Here is a 24759-nt window from a genome sequence, read left to right on the forward strand (position 1 = left end):
TAGTTCCTTATTTACTGGCAGATGGAAATGAAAAAAATAATGGTATGATGGAAATTGCAATACGATGTAATTTGTTTATTTGTGAAGAGTCCCAATAAGTACAATGCCTTCAACTTGTGTTATATCTTTTATTTTTTTTTATTTTTTTTTTTTTTTCACGCATTTAAAATAGCTGTTTATTATTCAGTGCCAAGCCTTGTAGATTTAATTTTCTATTTTTTTTATTGTAAGAATAGTAATGTCTTTGGAAAAAAAAAAGAATGCAACAGTTTTCCTGTTTGAGAATGAATGTACATTTTGAAAACAATAAAGTTTGAAAAAAAAAAAAAAAATATATATATATATATATATATATATATATATATATATATATATATATATATATATATATATATATATATATATATATATATATATATATATATATATATATATATATATATATCAGGAGAAAAATAGTTTCTACATGACTGAAAAATGTTGAGAAGAAACATAAAGAGAGAGAGAGTAAATTCAATGTGACACTAAATGGTTTTAAAACACAAACTTACCTGAGACTTTTTTTCTAAGTTCTTCATTAAGTACCTGCAGCTTCTGCAGCTCGTCTATATTTTCAGTGTTTTTATTTTCCAAGTCTTTAAAAGAAACAGAGCAGAGTGAGAGAAGCTCAGGACTGAAAAGAATCAGTAGTCGACTTCACTAAAGTAGAATGTAAGAGGTAATATGAAGTAGAAAACGTTATTTAATCAAACTTCCTCGGCTCGACCGGTCAGCCCACCTAGAAAAAAACAAAACAACGAAATGAATAAATGAACCAATAAGAGACGACCAGCCGGGCCGGTTGGTCACGTGATGAAACGTTTTTACTTCCGCGTTGATTTATAAAACACAGCCGCTGCTGTCGGTGAAGCGTCTGACGTCAGGCGTAAAGCGTCTGACGTCAGGCGTAGCCGCTCCGCTGCCGTGTACATCAGCGTTTCAGTGACGAGGCGGAAAAAAAAGAAAAAAAACTCGAAGCTCATGTGACTGTTTTTTTTTTTTTTTTTTTCTTCTTCCTCCAGTTGTGAAAAACAGAAGCAGGAGCTCAGACACAATCCTTTAGTTTCACCGTCTCATGGAGCGACCGACGGCAGCAGGTGCGTTCAGGTGCTGCGTGCAGGTAAGATGCGTTCACGGCAGGAATCTATCTATCTATCAATCTATCAATCTATCCATCTATCCATCTATCCATCTATCTATCTATCAACAGTGATAGTGACAGTGTTATAGACCGGCAGTGTTCACTCTCTGCTCTGTTAAAGTCTCCACCTAAAAGACAAAACCGGCAGCAGGACACAGAGCAGAGAACTGTATAGCTATAAATCTAATGATACACTAAATTATAGGCTATATATGAAGAGTTCATTATAACTTTTTTTTTATTTATTATTTACATAAGGGGATATCAGTCAAACCAAAGTTGAGTGACTTTGAGATGTAACAAAACAGACATATCTCAAAAAAATAAAGTTTTATTGGAAAAAACACTATGCAAAGAATAATTACAAAGCCTCAGCTCATTTTTTTCAAAATGGCACTTATCTGCTTTTGCAAATGAACTCTTCATATATATAACACTGTATAATAAGACTATTATGACTAATGCTGGATTTAAACAGTAACAAAGTAAGTAAGTAAGTAAAAAAAAAAAAACAGTAACAGATGAAGGAATAACAACTGACCCGTAGGAAAAGTTACAACTTTTTTGTATAATAGAATATTTCTTACAGAGAAACCAACACAAATTTAGAGAAACAGTCATTTTTATTAGTATAAAAGGTTCATACGTGAATGAAATGAAGCTGAGCTTTTATCATAATGTTCAGTTTGTTTCGTTCATCATCATCATCATCATCATCCTCATTTTGCAGCAAGAATCAAGCTGGAGAATCATTTAAAACAATTACGACCAGACTTTCTACCAGTGAAAGCTTCAGTTGTTGTCATTAGTGATTAATCTGCTGTTATTGGTGAATATTTAGTGACTTTAGGGTCAAAGTGTCAAATGATGTGGCCGTGATGATGGTTTCAGGCTCCTCGTTAGTTCAGTTTATAGATTGTTGTGAAAACTCCACGACTTTTTATCTTCTAATCACAGAGCTGCAGCGTCAGGAGTTTGTTTCCTGCCATGACTCGTGTTTTTCTGCCCCATCAGAGCTGATCAAGTGAAACTCAGAACAGCGACTCAGCGTTTTATTTCCCGCCCTAAAACAAGACAACTTTTAACATGCAAAATAAAAACACAAGAACGTTTTATAGTATAGTGAAGTCATAAAGCTGCAGGATCAAGTTACTTTATGGATTCATTCATCTGAAGTTATGTTCAGTTTCCTGTCGTTTATTAAAGCAGAAGTAAGCAATATTTTTGTGTTAATATAAGTCTTAAATAGTTGTATCTTCCGACAGCAATCACTTCTATAGAGTGTTTGGTCTGAAACACGGGTCTGTCAGTCACTCTGCTCTGCTCTGAGCCCAGGAGAAAAATTTCCTTGTATCCTACAACCTTTATCCAATGAGGAGAGAGAACGGCATAAAGGGGCAGTCCTCTCTGTGTGTGCAGCCAAGGGATGCGCCTGAATGTGGTGACGTAGGGACGAGGACCAATAGATCCATGACGAGGGCGGGGGCTGCTAACTCCATCTGCTGACAAGAAGTTATGGTGCGTTCAAGGCAGCTCGTAACTCGTGTTTTTCCGACCTGTGAAGTCGTACCAGTTCGATCTGGTACGAGTTCACGGGTCAGAAGTTACGAGTGGCCGTTATAGTGACTTTCACAGGTAAAACAGGTCGGAGAAACACGAGTGGGTTGCCTGGAACGCTACAAAGTCGTAAGTTGTGATTTGAAGCTGTAATTTACGGTTTCAAAAGCCTGCCTGGAACGCAGCATTAGCCAAAACCACCGGATCGCTTACTTCTGCTTTAAACGGAAAAGCGTCAAATCTGAAACGTTTTGGCTTTCAGAAGTAAAATATAAGTTTGTGTTTGTTAATTGTTGTAATTTGAAGCAGTTTTCGCCTCGTCACAGAGAAACGACGTCACTGAGCTGATGCAGATGAGCTGAGGTCAGAGCTGCTCAGGTGCTTCCTGTCTCACCTGCAGAGACGACGTCGCCTTCAGGCTGAAATTCAGGTAAAAAAGACAAAACCTTGGTGGTTGTGTTGTGTTGTTTTTGTAAGTAGTAGTAAACCTTTATTTTACCAGGCAAGAATAGCTAAGACACGGTTCTTACGGATCCTTAAAAAGTCTTAAAAGGCATTGAATTCATTAATCTAAAAACAAGGCCTTAATTGGCATTAAAATGTCTTAAATCAATTTTTCCAAAGTCTTAAAAATGTTAACACATGGTAAGTGGTATTTTATGGTTGTAATTAGTCTCAAATCTCAAAATAATTTAATTTAATAATAATTTTTAATAATTTTCCGGACTTTTTATGCATTTATTTTGAAAGGACAGCTGGAAAGAGACACAATCCAATGTTCATGTAGCAGTCACTTTACCTTGGATCACATAGGAAAGTGGGTAAAATTGTCCCTGACCCTACGTATGTAATTGATGTGGTGGTTTTTCTTTTTTTTTTCTGCATTTGTGTTTATTATGAAGTCGGTCTTAAATTTAATTTCAAGTGGCTTTAAAAAAGTCTTAAAAAGTCTTAAATTTGTATACATTCTCTTATTAGGGCAGTGACCTGGTAGGAGGTGAAGACCTCCTAAGGGGGAAGGGAGAGGGGGAGTATAACATTAAAATATAGACAATAAAAGCACATACAACAACAGTGACACAAAAGAAAAGAAGAATAGAGACAATAAGCCAACATAACGCAATGACATACCACAAAGTGACAGTTAATTTGACGTACAGTGACATACAACAAGTTATTCCCTGATCTATATCCTTTATTTAACCAGGTAAAAAACTCAGTGAGATTTAAAACCTCTTTTCCAACCAAGAATGTCCTGGCCGAGACGGCAGCGCAAAAGCAAAATAGTTACACAACACACAAGACACAAATAAAATACAATCACGCATTTCAGGAAAACATGGTTAGACAATGAATGCAATCACACAGTCCGATGGAGCTCAGTTCTCTGTCTTTTATAACTGACTTGAATTCCTCCAGAGTCACAAGATGAGTCAGTTTCCTTCTGCACGTCGTTCCAGGTCGACGGGGTTAAAACATTTAAAAGCCTTTTTGCCCAGTTCCATTCATTTCTCACTGCATCTGTATAATGTCCAGAGAACACAGCAGGCCACATCGGCTGTGGTTTCTACACATGTGGACACACAAATATGTCGACAAAAGTCCAAGAATAGTTTTATAAATAAAAGCCAGCCAGTGAGAGAGTCTACGGACACAGAGATGGACAATGTGCGACGGCATAAGGAACAGTGATGTACACGGTAGTTATAAAACAGAGTGATAATAGGCAAAGCACAGTGGTATACAGTATCCAGTTTCTTTAAAAATTGACCAGGAGCGTTCATAAAAAGGTCTCCGAAGTCCAACAAGGGTAAAAAAAAAAAAAAAAAAAAAAAGTTGTGCTGATCAAGTGTTTTCTGACTTGCAATGAAAAACACGATTTATTCCTAAAAAAAAGAAACTTAATTTCAATTTCAGCTTAGAAACGAGTTCATCGATGTGCAGTTTAAACTTCTCACGACCAGTTTGTGGCTCTGAACGAAGCCTCAGGAACCCGCTAGTGCAAGTTTGGTCAAATGTTGTCAACAACTTGTGAAATAGGAAGTGTCATTGTAAGTGTGTGTGTGTGTGTGTGTGTGTGTGTGTGTGTGTGTGTGTGTGTGTGTGTGTGTGTGTGTGTGTGTGTGTGTGTGTGTGTGTGTGTAATAATCCATATCTGCTGATGTGTCACTTGACTCTTATATTTGTTCTGTCATGTTTTATCTCACATCCTCTTTGTGTTTGTTTGTGTGTTTGTCTGACCTTTACCTGTGTGTGTGTGTGTGTGTGTGTGTGTGTGTGTGTGTGTGTGTGTGTGTGTGTGTGTGTGTGTGTGTGTGTGTGTGTGTGTGTCCGTCCAGCAGGTTTTCCCGGTCTTCACCATGATTCGCTGACACACACTCTCTGTTTCCCGTCATGTCTCAACCAAACTGCTCCATCAACTCGGCGCCGGACGACGGCGACGACGATGAGCCGCTCATCGAGCCCCACGCAGGTGTGTGTGTGTGTGTGTGTGTGTGTGTGTGTGTGTGTGTGTGTGTGTGTGTGTGTGTTGGATTTATATTCACGGCTGCTGCAAAAACATTTATTTTAATCTCATTTCATACTCAATTAATCAGCAGATTGTTTCCTTTATTATTCAGCTGATTGTCTTAGTTTGTCTTTGTATTAAACAGTAGAAACACAAATAATCAAGGTTCAAACAGTTCATGTTGAAGTGTTTTAAGATAAATGTATCTCACAGCTTTGTTCATATTTATTTAACATAAATCTCTGCTGCACACGAACATGTTCTCACTTTCACAAAGTTTCTGATTATTTTCATTATCAGTTTAACCACGTTTCCTAATAAGTTGGAAGTTGTTGATTTTCACAGCATTTAAACTCATATTTAACAACATAAGTTACTAAATAGATGATGTAGATTTAAAATGAGTTTTATCTAAATTCAAGGTTGAGATGTTTTACAAATCCTAACTTGTTCATTTTCCATCCAGACTTATATACGTATATATATACACACACACACACACACACACATACATATTTCTGTTGTTATTTTGCCTCCAGTGTTTCAGCTGAGTTCAGTGTGACAGTCTGTTGACTCAGCAGAGTGTGTGTGTGTGACATAACTTCACACACACACGTCAGGTTACAGATCATGTTACATAACATCTTAATGATCCGACGGCTCCAGTTCAACCAGAATAAAGACAATATGTTACTTTAACGACACTTTTAGTTAAAATTTAACAATAAACCGAAGAAAATCCATCGTCCGCTCTGTGACCTGAGCTGCAGTCAACCAACAGCGAATCATTAAAGTCTCTAAATACAGAACAAAACATTGAAAAATGTAATTTAATTAGTTTAGAGAAACTTGAACAGAAAAGGAAGTAAAATATTTATAATGATATGATAAATAAAAAAGTACAATATAATAAACAGTGTGTTTTTTCACCATTTTTCACCATTTTTATTTTTTCCAGTAGAAATGGAAAAATAAAAAATGACCATTGAATTAAAATCTGTCAAAATAATCACAATATAATTGATCGATAATGTATTAATAGATATAATAGAATCACAATGAACAACAGTGTAAAAATAAAACCTTAAAGGGATAGTAGCATTTTTTTTAAAAGTGTGGTTGTATGATCTACAAATAGCCCCTAAGTACTTTAATTGCAGTAGAAGACTCTCTGCACTCCTCCCGTTAGCAACGCCAGCCCATAATAGCCCTGCCCAGAGATTTACAACATACAGTGTTGTGAACAGACCCAAAGAAACGGCCTATTTTCACGGCCTAGAAGAGGTTTTACCAGAAAAATAATACACAGTTCCATTGTTCGCTATAATATAATTTTTTCCAGCCCTTCAAAGTGCAGGAAAAACACAGTTTTTATTTGGACCTAACCAACTGCTGATCGGCGGGCGCTAACCCTGGGCGGAGGGATACGTGAGTTGGTTCAGTCCAAATAAAAACTGTGTTTTTCCTGCACTTTGAAGGGCTGGAAAAAATTATATTATAGCGAACAATGGAACTGTGTATTATTTTTCTGGTAAAACCTATTTTAGGCCGTGAAAATAGGCCGTTTCTTTGGGTCTGTTCACAACACTGTATGTTGTAAATCTCTGGGCAGGGCTATTATGGGCTGGCGTTGCTAACGGGAGGAGTGCAGAGAGTCTTCTACTGCAATTAAAGTACTTAGGGGCTATTTGTAGATCATACAACCACACTTTAAAAAAATGATACTATCCCTTTAATAACAGATAATTCATCCTCATTTCGTTGCTGTGTGTGTGTGTGTGTGTGTGTGTCTGTGTGTGTGTGTGTGTGTGTGTCTGTGTGTGTGTGTGTGTGTGTGTGTGTGTGTGTGTGTGTGTGTGTGTGTGTGTGTGTGTGTGTGTGTGTGTGTGTGTGTGTGTGTGTGTGTCAGTTCCTCCTCAGTGCTGCTCCGCTCGCTTCAACCTCGCCTTCCTCATGTTCCTCGGCTTCTCCGTCGTCTACGGTCTCCGCGTCAACCTCAGCGTCGCCATGGTTGCCATGGTGAACTCCACCGACCCCGACCCGGCCGAGAACAAGTCGGTGGTCCACGCCTGTCCGCTGCCGGCGCCGGGGCCCGGGAACACGAGCGACGCGTTCCTCCAGCCGGACGGGGTGAGTTCAACATTCACTGTTTCACCTCTTTAAAGGGACAGTTCAACATTTAGTCAGATCCTCCTCTCACCATGACCCCTATAGTCACAGCAGCAGGTTCACTTCCTGTCAGCAGATGGAGTTAGCAGTCCCCACCCTCGTCCCTACGTCACCACATTCAGGCGCATCCCTTGGCTGCACACACAGAGAGGACTGCCCCTTTATGCCGTTCTCTCTCCTCATTGGATAAAGGTTGTAGGATACAAGGAAAGTTTTCTCCTGGGCTCAGAGCAGAGCAGAGTGACTGACAGACCCGTGTTTCAGACCAAACACTCTATAGAAGTGATTGCTGTCGGAAGATACAACTATTTAAGACTTAGATTAACACAAACATTCACCTTACTTCTGCTTTAATTATCGGTGCATGTTGTTTTGAGATCGGCGGGGCAGAGCCGTGAGCTGCTCAGTGAAAACCAGCATGTAATATGAATGAGAACAATAGTAATGAACAAGTTTATCTAGGTAGTTTAGCTAACTATATATATCATATTTTTCACGCCATTATCACCGTTTAGACAAATCTGAAATGATTGAAGAAACATTACTATTTCTGTGTGTGTGTTTTGTGTTGCTATGTGTTGTATTTATTCAGTTTTGGGGCATCAGGGTGTGTAGAAAGCATCAGCGGCTGCAGCTGACAGGAAAGCTAACGGCGGTAGCTAAGCTAACGGTAGCTAAGCTAACGGCGGTAGCTAAGCTAACAGCAGGACGTCAGCTGTTAAAACCCTCCCGTTGTGGGACACGACATGAAACTACTCCAGTTAGCTCAGTCATGTTGGAACTCAGATATCCGCTGGAGAAAATATTTTTTCATGGAGCGTTTATTGAGTCACTGAGTTATTAAAGTTAAACAGGTAGCTAACCGTTAGCCCGGCTAATCTATGATAACCATGACAAAAACATGCACACAGAAATAGTAATGTTTGTCCAGTCATTGGTTTTATAAACTTTACAAACATCAGATTAGTCTAAACGGTGATATAGTGACATGAAAAATGAGATATATATAGTGAAACTCTCGTCCGTCACTATTGTTCTCATGCTGGTTTTCTACCAGGAAGTAGTTGTAAAGTTGTACAAGTTGTGACCTGCACATTCACCACACTATGAGATAATCATGTAACATTATGTAACATTACAACACACAAAGCAAATACTCAGAACTACTTCCCTCCGCCCTGCAGCTGTGTCTGGAATGTAGTTCCGGCTGCATTTGCCTCTAAAACAACTCTGTCTCATCGTGATGTTACATGATGATTATTTCCTGGAGTGGTGAATGTGCAGGTCACAACTTGTCCACCAGAGCGTTGTGGAGTTGTTGGATTGTGTATTTGATCAGGGAAAGGCGAAATTGTGTTCACTGAGCAGCTCACATCTCTGCTCCGCCGATCTCAAAACAACATGCACCGATAATTAAAGGTGATGATGAACCTGCTGCTGCTACGACTATAGGGGTTATGGTGAGAGGAGGATCTGACTAAATGTTAAACTGTCCTTTTAAACAGGGTATCCACTGGGTCTTGAAAAGTATTAAAAGGTGATAAATAAATTTTGGGAAAATGAAGACCCTTAAAAAGTATTAAAAAGTCTTTTCACGACTTAAAAAGTCTTACATTTTGAAGTTATTTTTTTTCTGAATTAGCCTAGCGCTGTCCAAGAGTTTGAGTCCTAAAAAACACTGTGAAAGTGTGTGAATTTATTCGTTTTATTAAAAAACAAAGATGAACCGGTACATAAAAAAGAAAAGAAGATTGTTGGTTTTGTTTTTTGAGAGTGGAGCAATGTTTTTTTTTTTTTTAATAAACTTTGCCTTTGATTTATTATCCCAGCCTATTGTGAATTATGTTGTATCATAGTGGTCTATAGTCTTTATCACAAACTAAAACTGAAAAAGTAAAAAAGTGTCACTGATGTAAATGGTTACAGCTTGAAGTGGCGGTGAGATATTGAAAAATATTGAGAAGGTCTTGAAAAAGTCTTAAAAAGGTTTTAAAATTAACTTCAAGATTCCTGTATAAACCCTGTTAAAGGGATAGTAGCATTTTTTTTTAAAGTGGGGTTGTATGATCTCCAAATAGCCCCTAAGTACTTTAATTGCAGTAGAAGACTCTCTACACTCCTCCCGTTAGCAACGCCAGCCCATAATAGCCCTGCCCAGAGATTTACAACACGGACCCAAAGAAACGGCCTATTTTCACGGCCTAAAAGAGGTTTTACCTGAAATAAATACACAGTTCCATTGTTCACTATAATATAATTTTTTCCAGCCCTTCAAAGTGCAGGAAAAACACAGTTTTTATTTGGACCTAACCAACTCACGTATCCCTCCGCCCAGGGTTAGCGCCCGCCGATCAGCAGTTGGTTCGGTCCAAATAAAAACTGTGTTTTTCCTGCACTTTGAAGGGCTGGAAAAAAATATATTATAGTGAACAATGGAACTGTGTATTTATTTCAGGTAAAACCTCTTTTAGGCCGTGAAAATAGGCCGTTTCTTTGGGTCTGTTCACAACACTGTATGTTGTAAATCTCTGGGCAGGGCTATTATGGGCTGGCGTTGCTAACGGGAGGAGTGCAGAGAGTCTTCTACTGCAATTAAAGTACTTAGGGGCTATTTGGAGATCATACAAAAAAAATGCTACTATCCCTTTAAACTAAATGTCCTTCTCTCAGACCATGTGACTCTGTCCTCTCCTCTCCCTCCTCTCCCTCCTCCCTCTCCTCCCTCCTCTCCTCCGTCCCGTCTCTCCGTCCTCAGACGCCTCAGTTCCTCTGGACTTCGGAGACCCAGGGCTGGCTGCTGGGCGCCTTCTTCTTCGGCTACCTGCTGACTCAGATCCCCGGCGGTTACCTGGCCGGTCACTACGGGGGGAGGGTGTTCCTGGGCCTGGGGGTGCTGTGCACGGCCGCCCTCACCCTCCTCACCCCTCTGGCCGCGCGGCTCGGCCTCTACTGGCTCTTCGCCCTGCGAGCGCTCGAGGGCTTCGGCGAGGTCAGAGAGCATTCTGGGAAACGGAGTCTCTTCTCCCCTCGGGGTCGGTCGTAGAGAGCCGGAGCGGAAGCAGGAAGTAACGTCACCATGGGACCTCAACTCTGAAAAAGTCTCCATACGAATGAACGGGAGCCCAAGTTTTTATTTCGTGATCCGTTTGAATTGTGCCATGAGAAAAAAATCTGTCCTCTACCTGTTTAAAACATCATTTTTCATGAAGAGAAACCAGCAGTTTGTTGTAAAACGGCAACAGAAGAATGTATTTAGTGTGAAGACGCTCTGCGGACTACAGATCTGGGGCCGTATTCACAAAGCCTTTTATCTTACCACTAGAGTGCTCCTAACTCGCGCTAAAAGTTTTTACGTAGGAGTTTTTTCTTAAAAGCTATTCACAAAGCCGCTGAGACCGACTCTTACTAAGGATAAATCACTAAGAGCAGAGTAAGAGTGACGCCCTGGTGACGCCCCGTTGCTATGGATTAAGTCAATTCTCGTGCACGAATTCGAGGCGCTCAACACAGTGATTGGTTGTTGAGTGCCGGCGGCGCCCCCCCCCTCGCTGCCGCTGCCCTATCACATGAGCTACTACTAACAGATGTGTGTGTCTAGCTCACCCACCAACTTTTAAAAAATATCTTTGGCTCACATCAGCATGACTGCATCGCAGCAGTCGCAGTTACCTCGGTCCGACCGTTGTGACGCTGATATTAGACAGTCCGTCACCATCACTACTCCCGTTTTATAGCGAAAATGTTGTAGATATTGTTGCTGTAACAAAAAAGAAACACCGACAAAAAGGCACTTTGGGCATCAATGAGCAAAGGGGCAGGTGCTGCAGCAGTCCTCCATTGTCTCCAAAACATTTGCCTGGCTGCAGCCATTTGCGATTCTTTGTGAATAGGTCTTACTGAGTTAGGAGTCCTCACCAGGACTTTTAAGCTCTCCCAGACTTAGGAGCTACTTTTAGGCCTGAAATACTTTGTGAATTACTCTTATTTTAAAAAACTAGGAGTCCTAAATTTAAGACTGACACGCCCACTTTTTTTAGGAGTTGCTCCTAAATTCGGCCCTTAGGAGCTACTTTTAACCTTAAAGGGATAGTTCAACATTTTGGCAAATTGGCCCATTGCCATAATCGCTATAGTCATAGCAGTAGGTTCGTTACCTTTATTTGTCGGTGTAAGCTATTTTTAGAACGGAGGAGCGGAGCGGCAGGCTGTTCAGAGCTACACTATGGAGGCTAATGGAATTTCTTGGTTTCCCTCATCAAACTCATCAAATACAAAATCCCAAAACTCCAAAACGCTTTCGTGGACAAGTTGTGACCTGCACAATCACCACGCTATGAGATAATAATGGAACGTTACGAAACGGAGCCGTTTTCGAGGTAAATACAGAGTCTGCTTGCTGAAAAACTGTCCCTGAACGCAACGCGCATCAGCGGTTTTGCATGAATTTACCTCTAAAACAGCTCTGTCTCGTAACGTTCTATTATTATCTCATAGCGTGGTGAATGTGCAGCTCACAACTTGTCCACGAAAGCGTTTTGGAGTTTTGGGATTTTGTATTTGATGAGTTTGATGAGGGAAACCAAGAAATTCCATTAGCCTCCATAGTGTAGCTCTGAACAGCCTGCCGCTCCGCTCCTCCGTTCTAAAAATAGCTTACACCGACAAATAAAGGTAACGAACCTACTGCTATGACTATAGGGATTATGGCAATGGGCCAATTTGCCAAAATGTTGAACTATCCCTTTAAGATTCTTTGTGAATACGGCCCCTGGTGTCCCACTAAAAATACGTCACCAACTGACACGGGAAAGGGCGACATTTGGTGTGTGACGTCACCTACGCCACCTGTAGTCTTTCTGGTTACGGACTTTAAACAGGTAGAGGACATATTTTTTTGTCATGGCACAATTCAATCGGATCACGAAATAAAACTTTGGCTCCCGTTCATTCGTATGGAGACTTTTTTCGAGTTGAGGTCCCATGGTGACGTTACTTCCTGCTTCCGCTTCGGCTCTCTATACCGTTAATATAATACATCCATGCTCTATACCTAGAGCACTGTAACAGAGAGTAGTGACAGCATTGGTCCAATGGCAGCGCCTCCTGGTGGAGGAATATGGGTTTTGCAAAAGAACTGACATCTCTGCATTGTTGGTGAATGAGCAGTGTGGTGTTTTCAATAATTTAAGGACATTTATAGATCACCCACGTTAATAGCATCATTGAGGATCCTTTACAGATAAACATTAACACATAGGAGAGTAAAAAAAAAAAGTTGTCTACATTAATGTTTCAATCTACATTTTGTAATAACAAAATTACAAGTATAATTTGATATGACCAAGACACCTAAAAACAAAAACACGGCCGTTTTCATCAATTTACCAGCAAGTGGGCAACACACATACATTGGAGTGAATGGGTTTTCTGGGCGCTTTTGCAATACCCATATCCTGCCACTAGGGGGCAAAACCCTTAAACCCTTAAACCCTTAAACCCTTAAACCCTTAAACCCTTAAACCCTTAAACCCTTACACCCTTAAACCCTCACACCCTTACCACGGGAGTCAATGGAGGTGTCGTTACTCTCTTTTACAGTGCTCTAGTCATAGATAAATACGTATATATCTATGGGGGTTGGTGTTCTGTGCTCGGTGTGTTGACGTCTCTCTCCTCCTCCTCCTCTCTCCTCCTCCTCCTCCTCCCCCCCCCCCCCCTCCTCCTCCTCCTCAGGGCGTGACCTTCCCGGCCATGATGGCCATGTGGGCTCGCTGGGCGCCCCCCATGGAGCGCTCCCGCCTCATGACCATGTCGGGGTCTGGCGCCAGCTTCGGGGCCTTTCTGGCTCTGCCGCTCACCGGGTTCATCTGTCAGACTCTGGGCTGGCCGGCCGTCTTCTACCTCTGTGGTGAGGACACACACACACACACACACACTCACACACACACACACACACACACACACACACACACACACACACACACACACACACACACACACAGTTGTATTAAACCTTAAAGCAGAAGTAAGCGATCCGGTGGTTTTGGCTAATGCTGCGTTCCAGGCAGGCTTTTGAAACCGTAAATTACAGCTTCAAGTCACAACTTACGACTTTGTAGCGTTCCAGGCAACCCACTCGTGTTTTTCCGACCTGTTTTACCTGTGAAAGTCACTATAACGGCCACTCGTAACTTCTGACCCGTGAACTCGTACCAGATCGAACTGGTACCACTTCACAGGTCGGAAAAACACGAGTTACGGGTTGCCTTGAACGCACCATAACGTCTTGTCAGCCGATGGAGTTAGCAGCCCCCGCCCTCGTCATGGATCTATTGGTCCTCGTCCCTACGTCACCACATTCAGGCGCATCCCTTGGCTGCACACACAGAGAGGACTGCCCCTTTATGCCGTTCTCTCTCCTCATTGGATAAAGGTTGTAGGATACAAGGAAAGTTTTCTCCTGGGCTCAGAGCAGAGCAGAGTGACTGACAGACCCGTGTTTCAGACCAAACACTCTATAGAAGTGATTGCTGTCGGAAGATACAACTATTTAAGACTTAGATTAACACAAACATTCACCTGACTTCTGATTTAATGGATTAAAGAGGAACTCTGCAGGATTTGTATCTTCACTCTGCTACATTTTTACCTTTAGTTAAAGCAGAAGTGAGTGATATATTTGTGTTAATATAAGTCTTAAATAGTTGTATCTTCCGACAGCAATCACTTACATAGAGTGTTTGGACTGAAACACGGGTCTGTCAGTCCCTCTGCTCTGCTCTGAGCCGAAGAGAAAACATTTATCGTATCCTACAGTTTTTATCCAATGAGGAGAGAGAACGGCATGCAGGGCTGTGTGTGCAGCCAAGGAACGCCGTGAATGTGGTGACGTAGCGACGAGGACTGTTATGGTGCGTTCAAGGAAACTCGTATTTTTCCGACCGTGAAGTGGTACCAGTTCGATCTGGTACGAGTTCACGGGTCGGAAGTTACGAGTGGCCGTTATAGTGACTTTCACCGGTAAAACAGGTCGGAAAAACACGAGTGGGTTGCCTGGAACGCTACAAAGTCGTAAGTTGTGACTTGAAGCTGTAATTTACGGTTTCAAAAGCCTGCCTGGAACGCAGCATTAGCGAAAACGACCGGATCACTCACTTCTGCTTTAAAGCAGAAGTGAGTGATCCGCGTTCCAGGCAACACACTCGTGTTTTTCCGACCTGTTTTACCGGTGAAAGTCACTATAACGGCCACTCGTAACTTCCGACCGGTGAACTCGTACCAGATCGAACTGGTACCACTTCACGGTCGGAAAAATACGAGTTGCCTTGAACGCACCATAACAGTCCTCGTCCCTACGTCACCACATTCACGGCATCCCTTGGCTGCACACACAGCCCTGCATGCCGTTCTCTCTCCTCATTGGATAAAAACTGTAGGATACGATAAATGTTTTCTCCTCGACTCAGAGCAGAGCAGAGGGACTGAGAGACCCGTGTTTCAGACCAAACACTCTATAGAATTTCAAAGGAGGTTAAATCGAAAGCAACTGGACTTAGTTGTTTGTCTAGGAATTTCCTAGACAAACAACTAAGTCCAGTTGCTTTCGATTTAACCTCCTTTGAAATACTATGACCTGGACAAATGAGAATATGCACCGGCCCACTCTATAGAAGTGATTGCTGTCGGAAGATACAACTATTTAAGACTTATATTAACACAAATATATCACTCACTTCTGCTTTAAGCAGCTCCAGAGTCCTAGTTCTGGTTAAACCACTGACTAGTAACTAGTTCCAGGGAGAATGAAAACCAACCTTGTAAGATCAGAGCCTCCGACCCGGTGTCCCAGCTCTCGTCTCCATGGCGACACCGCCACACAAACGTAACGCGCTAACCCGTAACCTGTAATCTCTGGTTGATGACAGATAAGACTACACAGATATACACATGGTAACATGGTAGATGATAAATAACCTTATCCACCGCTCCATGGATTCATTTCTCACCGGCTTCGTTGTTGGAAACAGATGAAGCACATGGCCAGGAAGAGAGTTAGGAAAACCGACCAGACTTAAAATCCAGAAAAAACAAGTTACATAAATGAAATCTGCTTTGTAACAGCGGTCGGGGTCAGACGATCTGGGACAAATTTAGGCAATTCTGAGCAACAAGAGACAAAATAGGACGACAACAAGAGCATCAGCATTACAATGTCCATCCTGCCTTAGATGAGACTTGAACTCACCACCTCTGACGCCAGGAACCATCCCATAATAACTCATTGAGTTAATTAGCTGGAAGTGAAACCTGGTCTGTGGCTTCACAAATGGATCTGGACGGCATGGAAATGTTGGTGATTTGATTTTATCGAAAAGTGTTTTGCTCCATGAGTGAAAATCTGAGATCATAAGTCGTTCCCATGAGAGCAGAATGTTTTCAATAATTCTGTTTTTGAGATAAAATTCTGATATTTGTCAAACTTCATCAACCGACGCGACTCCAAAATATTCTAAATTTTTTTTTTCAGGAAGATTGAAAATGTATTGTATCAAGAATTGGCTGGTTTATGTTTACAGTCAAATGTTTTCGTGCGCTGTAGGTTCAGTTTTTCAAATAGCAAAAAAGCCGGTTGGTATGTTTGTGCAGGACAGTCTGGAAATGAAGTCGCAGCAAATTTGGTGTCAATTGCACAAAAACTGTGGGAGAAGAAAGGTTTTTATAAGTTTTACAGTTTTTGAAAAAGAAGAAATTGCACTGGATTTAATGATAGAAAAGTTTCTGCAGTATTGGGGCTACAATTTGGTAAAAGTTGCACAACTGTAGCACGTACGGTTGGTTTGAGATTATTTTGCTTATTAACATGTCTTTGCATTTGAGTAAATGTGACATGGGACTGGAGCTTTGGGGATTTTTCATGTTTGGGAAGTAGGATTTCCTTGGAAGAAGAAGAGGAAGAAGCAAACTGGTGAAAACAATCGGTTCCCAGCAGCTTTTAGGCCCCTAAATAAATATTTGCTGCTGTATTAAAACATGTGACTTCACTCCACATGATGCGTTCAGGGCCCTTTTTTAATTATTCACTAACCTGCTCAGTAAACGTCCTAACCCTCCTCCTCCTCCTCTCTGTTCCTTCAGGGGGGGCCGGCTGCCTCTGGTCCGTCTTCTGGTTTATTTTTGTGTCCGATGACCCTCGAACGCATCGTCGAATCAGCGAAGAGGAGAGAGATTACATCATCGACTCCATCGGACCTCAGGTGAAACATTAACACACGTTTTATTTATTCGCCGGTGCTTCACTTTCACAACTTCACACTGACTCTGATGTTAATGTATAAACCACAGACTCAGGTTCAGCTGACAACATTAAAGTTAAGTTATTAAGACGACACAAAAACTTTGCCATTAAAAAATTAAAAGAAAACAGAGACGGGGCTGTGTGAGATAACTGGAGTTCATGTTTATTTCGGTGTCGTCCCACACACGATTACAAGAAAACCAGATGAGAAAGGATCAGAGCTGTATTATTCCTCAGTTCCCTCTCCAACTTCTCGTTCACTGTTCTCTCTTTCACTTCCCTCCTCCGTCCCCCTGCTGTCCATAAACGGTCCAATTCATGCAAAACCACTGATGCACGTTGCCTTCAGGGACAGTTTTTCATCAACAGTCTCTGTATTTCCCTCTAAAACAACTCTGTGTGGTAACGTTGTGTTATTATCTCATAGCGTGGTGAATGTGCAGCTCACAACTTGTCCACCAGAGCGTTGTGGAGTTGTTGGATTGTGTATTTGATGAGTTTGATGAGGGGAAACCAAGAAATCCCATAATGAGCCTCCGTAGCGTAGCTCTGAGCAGCTCACGGCTCTGCTCCGCCGTTCTAAAAACAGCTTGCACCGACAATTAAAGGTAACAAACCTACTGCTATGACTATAGGGATTATTATGGGCCAATTTGACTAAATGTTGAACTATCCTTTTAATGAGTCGTGCAATAGGTTTGTGTTTGCTGCTGCTGCTGTAACAACATCATTTCCTGCAAAGGATCAATAAAGTATCTTATTATTTCACACACGTTCTGCCTGTTGCTGTTCAGTCGTGTGCTGTGAGCGCGGTGCGTTCAAAGACCTGGTCTGATGTGTTGTGTTGTGTTGTGTTGTGTTGTGTTGTGTTGTGTGTCTGCAGGGGACGGGTCACGGCTGGGCGGTGCCGGTGCTGCCCATGCTGACGTCGGTGCCTCTGTGGGCCATCATCATCACCCAGATGTGCTCCAACTGGTCCTTCTACACGCTGCTCACCTCTCTGCCCACGTACATGAACGACATCCTGCACTTCGACCTGCAGTCGGTCAGTCGGCTTCCTCACCTCGCCTCACCTCGCCTCACCTCGCCTCACCTCACTTCCCTTCCCTTCACTTCACTTCACTTCACTTCACTTCCCTCCCAGTTGCGTTTCCATCCACCTTTTTTTATTCGCATTTTCAAAAATTGCGAATAAATACTTGGATGGAAACGCCGGAAATTCGAAAAAAGGCAGTAAATGCGCATAAAAGTTTTTACGCTTTGGGGGGGGGGATGGATTTGTCAGCGTATCGATAAAATGAAAATGTGACTTTTTGTTATGGAAACAGATTTTGCGAATTGAGCCAGAGAAGTCCAGCGACGTTCAAAAAAATGGAGAACGACACAATGTCCCAGCTCTCGACTCTGCACCGCAACACAAACACACTCCGTAACCTGTAATGTTTTGTTCATGACGGTTCAGACGACACAATCACACGTCGTAACATCGTTATGTAACGTTATCCACCGCTACATTTATAGATTTTTTTGCCGGCTTTGTAAACAGATGCACATGGAGGAGAGGAGCATAACCACAGAACAGCAGAAAAGCGAGCGGACTTGGACAGTTCCCGACTGTCTTTCTGTGGAAATATCTCATGTTACAACATGAAAACCTGCGGCTTATATTCAAGTGCAGTCTATATGTACAGTATTTAAAATTTAGCTGGTGCAGCTTATACAGGCAAGGCAAGGCAAGACATCTTTATTTATACAGCGCATTTCATACCAAGGCAACTCAATGTGCTTTACACAAAGACAAAACATTAAAAAAAAAGAAGCATAAGACAGAATAAAAACAAACAAAACACTAAAAACAGAGTTAAAAGCAAGAGCAAATAAAAGTAAAATAAAAGAAAATAGATAAAGTTTTAAAGCAGAAGTAAGCGATCCGGTCGTTTTCGCTAATGCTGCGTTCCAGGCAGGCTTTTGAAACCGTAAATTACAGCTTCAAGTCACAACTTACGACTTTGTAGCGTTCCAGACAACCCACTCGTGTTTCTCCGACCTGTTTTACCGGTGAAAGTCACTTTAACGGCCACTCGTAACTTCCGACCGGTGAAGTCGTACCAGATCGAACTGGTACCACTTCACGGTCGGAAAAATACGAGTTTCCTTGAACGCACCATAACAGTCCTCGTCGCTATGTCACCACATTCACGGCGTTCCTTGGCTGCACACACAGCCCTGCATGCCGTTCTCTCTCCTCATTGGATAAAAACTGTAGGATACGATAAATGTTTTCTCCTCGGCTCAGAGCAGAGCAGAGTGACTGACAGACCCGTGTTTCAGACCAAACACTCTATAGAAGTGATTGCTGTCGGAAGATATAACTATTTAAGACTTATATTAACACAAATATATCACTCACTTCTGCTTTAAGTTCTCTATCTAGCTATAAGCTGAGATATATACAGGTGCGTCTATAGTCCAGAAAGTCCGTAAATTGTCTATGATGTTGAGTGTCAGCTGTGTCAACTGTTGTCATGGATACATTCACGCTCTCTTATGACGTAATCTCACGGCGCACCACTCCTCCTCTCCAATAATCGCAAAACAATAACAAATGGAAACGGGCATACATTCGCATTTGCTTTTTGCTCATTTTCACAAAATCTGCTCTTAAATTCGATCCAGTTGGATGGAAACCCTCTCTCTGCTGTGTGACCATTACGTGGCCGTTGATGAACCTCTGTCTCTCTGTCTGTGTCAGAACGGCTTCCTGTCGGCTCTGCCGTACCTCGGCAGCTGGCTCTGCTCCACTCTCACAGGCGTCATGGCCGACAGCCTCATAGAGAAGAGGACGGTCAGCGTCACCTTCGTCAGGAAGCTCTTCACACTCACAGGCAGGTCAACACACTGTCAGCTCTCACATACACACACACACACCTTTAATTGTCGGTGCAAGCTGTTTTTAGAACGGCGGAGCAGAGCCGTGAGCTGCTCAGAGCTACGCTACGGAGGCTAATGGGATTTCTTGGTTTCCCTCATCAAACTCATCAAATACACAATCCAACAACTCCACAACGCTCTGGTGGACAAGTTGTGAGCTGCACATTCACCACGCTATGAGATAATAACACAACGTTACCACACAGAGTTGTTTTAGAGGGAAATTCAGAGACTGATGATGAAAAACTGTCCCTGAAGGCAACACGCATCAGAGGTTTTGCATGAATTTCCCTCTAAAACAACTCTGTGTGGTAACGTTGTGTTATTATCTCATAGCGTGGTGAATGTGCAGCTCACAACTTGTCCACCAGAGCGTTGTGGAGTTGTTGGATTGTGTATTTGATGAGTTTGATGAGGGAAACCAAGAAATCCCATAATGAGCCTCCGTAGCGTAGCTCTGAGCAGCTCACGGCTCTGCTCCGCCGTTCTAAAAACAGCTTGCACCGACAATTAAAGGTAACGAACCTACTGCTATGACTATAGGGATTATGGTGATGGGTCAGTTTGCCAAAATGTTGTTGAACTATCCCTTTAAACATCATGAATCAACACCGTGCTCTCCCGTGTCTCTGCAGGGAGCCTGCTGCCTGCAGCTTTCCTGGTTGCCGTGGGTTACGCCGGCTGCAGCCACATCCTCACCGTCACCTTCCTCACTCTGTCCTCCACCACCGGGGGGATGAGCGCCGCCGGAGTCTTCATCAACCAGATCGACATCGCCCCCCGGTGGGTGGGAGGGAGGGACGCGCCCATCAGTAGTATTCAGTATCAGTGATGGAGAGGATATGATGGGATGTTTCATTTTCGTTTCGTTTAGTTTATTTCGGTCAATACATATCACTAATAAAAGAAATAAGCAATCACAAAAGAGTGAAAAGAGAGAAGCTGCTTGATTTGATTTCCCTTTCTTCTTCCTTTCCTTTCCCTTCCTTCCTCTTCTCCTCTCCCTTCTTCCTCCCCTACTTCCTTCCTCCTCCAAAAAAAAAGAGGAAAAAAAAAGAAAAGAAAAAGACAATCAAACATACAGAAAACAGAACAAAAATAGCAGCAGCATAGCACGTGTCACCACTCGTGACTCTAACTTATATAAATTAATCATCCTGTTTTTAAGTACTTTTTAAATAAGATTATGGTATTGCATGTTTTTAAGTCATTCTCCAATTTGTTCCATAAATGAACAGCTGTTACCGTGGTGCATTGTAATCTGGTGTTGGTTCTGGTTTTTAACTTTCTAAATATACACACACACCCCTCTGAGATTGTAATGGCTTTGTCTTAGATTGAAGATTTTCTGAATACAGTCGGGCAGCAAGTTGTTGTTAATTTTGAACATAAGTTGTGCAGTTTTGAAATCCACCAGTTGTTTGAATTTGAGTTCATTAGAATTAATAAATAATTGATTAGTTGGATGCCTATAGTCGACTTTGTATATAAGTCGCATTCCTTTTTTTTTTAAGTAAAAAAATTGTAGTTCACTTTCTCTGTTTGTTTTCCTGCAGTTACGCCGGATTCCTCCTGGGAATCACCAACACGTTCGGGACCATCCCCGGCGTCGTGGCGCCCATCGTCACGGGATACTTCACCGAAGACGTAAGTCCCTGAAAACTAAAACGATAACTACGTTTATTAACACTTGACTATAAAAGTGAACAACAAATCATTAAAAACTTTATACAACTTCTCAGTTAGTGACGTCACGATTATAGATTTTCTTTGTAGGATTATTGTCAGAGAAATAATCACAGTATTAACGATGATCCCGATTATTATGCATTAATTTAATTAATTTACATCATATGAATGTGTAAAATCAAATACAGTCAAAATATAGTTACAATACTAATTATTTATAATAAATATTTGAAGTCTCTACTATTAATATATAACCATTAGTCAATTATTAATCCTGCAGAAGAAGTCATTAATTGTCATCTATACCAAATGTTTAAGTTTATCATTGTTTGTTTTTTAGCACAAATGACACGCTAACATTTAAATTCCTACCAATCGTATGTTACGTAGGTAAATGGACCAGTGTTTCTTACATTTATCTTCACTTTGGTTCACATCATCTGCCTCTGTGTTTCCAACATAATCTTGTTTGAAAAGTGACGGTATTTAGAAATCTTTACGATTAATTAATTGTGGCGTTTAATACCGTGATTAATTGTGAAAACAAGTCATCGTGACATCCCTATTCTCACACATAATTACACATAAAACACATAATTCACAGTTCAATGCAGAGTCGTGTTGTTGTTGAAGTTGTTAGTTATAGTAGGATAAGCCCCTTGAGTTGTAACAACTCGTTTACGAGGGGGTCCTACACAAAAAACATCAAGACATAACACAACTCAGCACAATACAATGAAAGGAAACAAGACAATACAATACAGGCAATAAAAAATAAAAACAGACAAGACAGACATACAAAAATCACTTAGACAAAATTGCAACCAGAGTTTGGAGAAATATTAGGTGAGGAAAAAAAAAAGAGAGTAGGTGGATAGGACTTGATTAAAACAGATTAGTGATGGAGATGATCTGATAACTACAGGTAGATGGTTCCAGTCGTTTGGACATTTGAACATGAATGCTTTTGTACTTATTGATTTCCTATTGTGAGGCACTGAGAAGTAAGGAGAAGTAGATCGCCTGGTTTGATAGTTAGATGTAAGTTGTACAAAATACTGTTTTAAATAAGGCGATTAATCAAAATAAATACATTTAAATATAAATTGAAACCAGTGTGTCTGTCGTCGAGTATTAAGAGAAGAGAAGTGAAGAATTGAATTGAATTGAAATTTGTTTATTTCGGTCATACAACACCAACATCAAAATCAACCATTTTGTGTGAACAATTTAGCCAAAACATATTATACACAATTGCAACCATACACACACACACACACACACACAAAAAAAGAAAATATCATACAGTGACCGAAAAGGGAATAGGCTGAAGCCCGAGGTTTATATCTGCCTCTCCTCCTTTACACTCTATGAAATTAAATGACCTAGAATGTCAACAGTCCAAACTAATAAGATGAAAGTAATAATTACTGTATTTTATCATTTTTCATTATTTTACATTTCAACTAGGACTGAAACACATTTGTATTTTATGTTGTTCTCACTTTACACATTTCAAAAATCAATAACCCTCTTAAATGATAGTTTCCTTTTCTTAATTTAAATAACTGAAGGATACAAGCTGGAAGGCTGTTGTTCTTTACTCGAAAAATGATTTCCATTGTCTTTAGGAACACAATATCTGAACATTTTAATGCATTAGATCTTATACATAGTGGGTTGGAAGGTTCACAATAGCACTCTTTGTTTATTATTCTAATAACTCTTTTTTGAAGCTTGATTATAAGAGACCGGTGCGTTGAACCGTGGTGAGTATGATGAGGACAGTCCAGTATGAATCTGTCAGTGTCAGTGACTCTCTGCTGCTCCTCCGTCAGCGCACCCTGCTGGGCTGGAGGAAGGTGTTCTGGGTGGCGGCCGCCGTCAACGTGGGCGGAGCGCTCTTCTACACCGCGTTCGGCAGCGGCAAGATTCAACCGTGGGCCGTGACCGAGGAGGAGGAGGAGGAGGAGGAGAAGAGGAGGAGCAGCAGCTCCACCGCCGCAGCATGAACTACAGGAAACACTTTTTAATTTACACCAGAGAGAGAGACTTCTCTATACAAGATGAAGAGTGTGAGAGGTTCATCTAATAATAATATCAGATCAATATCAAAACAAACTGCTGCAGAACAACTTTAGTCTACTTGCCAACAATGAGTACCCGGAAATGTTGAGTGCCCCAAAGTTTTATGTTAGAAATATGTAGTATGGGTCCCCAGTATTCAGAAACTGCCGGATGCTAACTTATATATATATTGGGCAATTAGCATAATTCAACAAAATTGACTCGGCTGATCTGGGCAACATTGGAGTGGTTTTAGGGGTTATTGATGATGCTGAATCCATTTCTGACATTTTCAAAATTCAAAATGGCTGTCTAAACCGGAAGTGACCAGATTTTGAAATCCATCGAAATCGGCCCACTGGCGGTTAAAATCTGGTCACCTACGGTTTAGACAGCCATTTTGAATTTTGAAAATGTCAGAAATGGATTCAGCATCATCAATAACCCCTAAAACCACTCCAATATTGCCCAGATCAGCCAAGTCAATGTTGTTGAAATATTGCCCATATAGGCAATTATGCTAATTTATGCTAATTATGTCGATTATGCTAATTGGCCAATATATATAAGTTAGCATCCGGCAGTTTCTGAATACTGGGGACCCATACTATATATTTCTAACATAAAACTTTGGGGTACTCAACATTTCCGGGTACTCATTGTTGGCAAGTAGACTACTTTATGAACCGGACAAGGTGAATCATTCGGAGCATTTATCCACTGTTTCCTCAGTCGTAACTGGTTTCCTGTGTGTCTGCAACGTCTCATTCAAAACACCTGGAATTCAGATTTTTCTCCAACTCTGACTTCAGGTTTTCTTAAAACAGAAACAGTTGCACAGACGTAGAGATGCACAATCTGAAAAACACATGATTATTCAGTGTGAATAGTCTTTTTTACTTAGATTTAACCTATAAAATATAAAATGAATGACGTAAGGTTTGTTGGTCTTGTACCAAACGAACACTAATGGTGCTGAGTGACGACACCATCAGTCCTACAGACCTCGGCCTTAGTGAGATTTAATAATGGGATTAATTGTGCAGCTCTACACTTAAATCTCCTGAAGCCCTCGTTACAATTGTCACTTATAATTAATGTGTTTTCTTTTGTCCCTTATCTTAAACTTAAAGCAGAAGTGAGTGATCCGGTCGTTTTGGCTAATGCTGCGTTCCAGGCAGGCTTTTGAAATCGTAAATTACAGCTTCAAGTCACAACTTACGACTTTGTAGCGTTCCAGGCAACCCACTCGTGTTTCTCCGACCTGTTTTACCGGTGAAAGTCACTATAACGGCCACTCGTAACTTCTGACCCGTGAACTCGTACCAGATCGAACTGGTACCACTTCACGGTCGGAAAAAT

The 24759-nt window shown here is 41.3% G+C and overlaps 1 protein-coding gene across 5 annotated transcripts; it reads left to right on the forward strand.

Annotated features, from left to right (window-relative positions):
- Window positions 1-1063: 1063 nt before the first annotated feature.
- On the forward strand, window positions 1064-23561 carry LOC310993984 (sialin). Of its 5 annotated transcripts, none has more exons than XM_083982474.1 (12): window positions 1064-1159; window positions 3064-3167; window positions 5077-5210; window positions 7156-7376; window positions 10171-10404; window positions 13149-13323; window positions 16551-16669; window positions 17594-17755; window positions 19463-19599; window positions 20281-20424; window positions 21198-21288; window positions 23169-23561. In XM_083982474.1, exons 3-12 carry the CDS (start codon window positions 5132-5134, stop codon window positions 23340-23342), a joined length of 1536 nt encoding a protein of 511 aa, XP_083838600.1. In that variant the 5' UTR covers window positions 1064-1159; window positions 3064-3167; window positions 5077-5131; the 3' UTR covers window positions 23343-23561. The 5 variants fall into 5 exon arrangements, with proteins under 5 accessions (XP_083838600.1, XP_083838602.1, XP_083838601.1 ...); XM_083982476.1 differs by having other exon boundaries at window positions 5080-5210; XM_083982475.1 differs by having other exon boundaries at window positions 1066-1159; window positions 3047-3167.
- The last annotated feature ends 1198 nt before the right edge of the window (window positions 23562-24759 follow it).

The sequence above is a fragment of the Trachurus trachurus genome, assembly GCF_905171665.1.
Source record: "Trachurus trachurus genome assembly, chromosome: 11".
Taxonomy (NCBI): domain Eukaryota; kingdom Metazoa; phylum Chordata; class Actinopteri; order Carangiformes; family Carangidae; genus Trachurus; species Trachurus trachurus.

Bases quoted from the DNA above. Each gene is read 5' to 3' on its own strand.
- LOC310993984 (XM_083982474.1), top strand. From the start codon at position 5,132: ATGTCTCAACCAAACTGCTCCATCAACTCGGCGCCGGACGACGGCGAC. The intron at 7,377-10,170 runs GTGAGTTCAACA...CTCCGTCCTCAG, and splicing joins CGTTCCTCCAGCCGGACGGG to ACGCCTCAGTTCCTCTGGAC. The intron at 16,670-17,593 runs GTGAAACATTAA...GTGTGTCTGCAG, and splicing joins TCGACTCCATCGGACCTCAG to GGGACGGGTCACGGCTGGGC.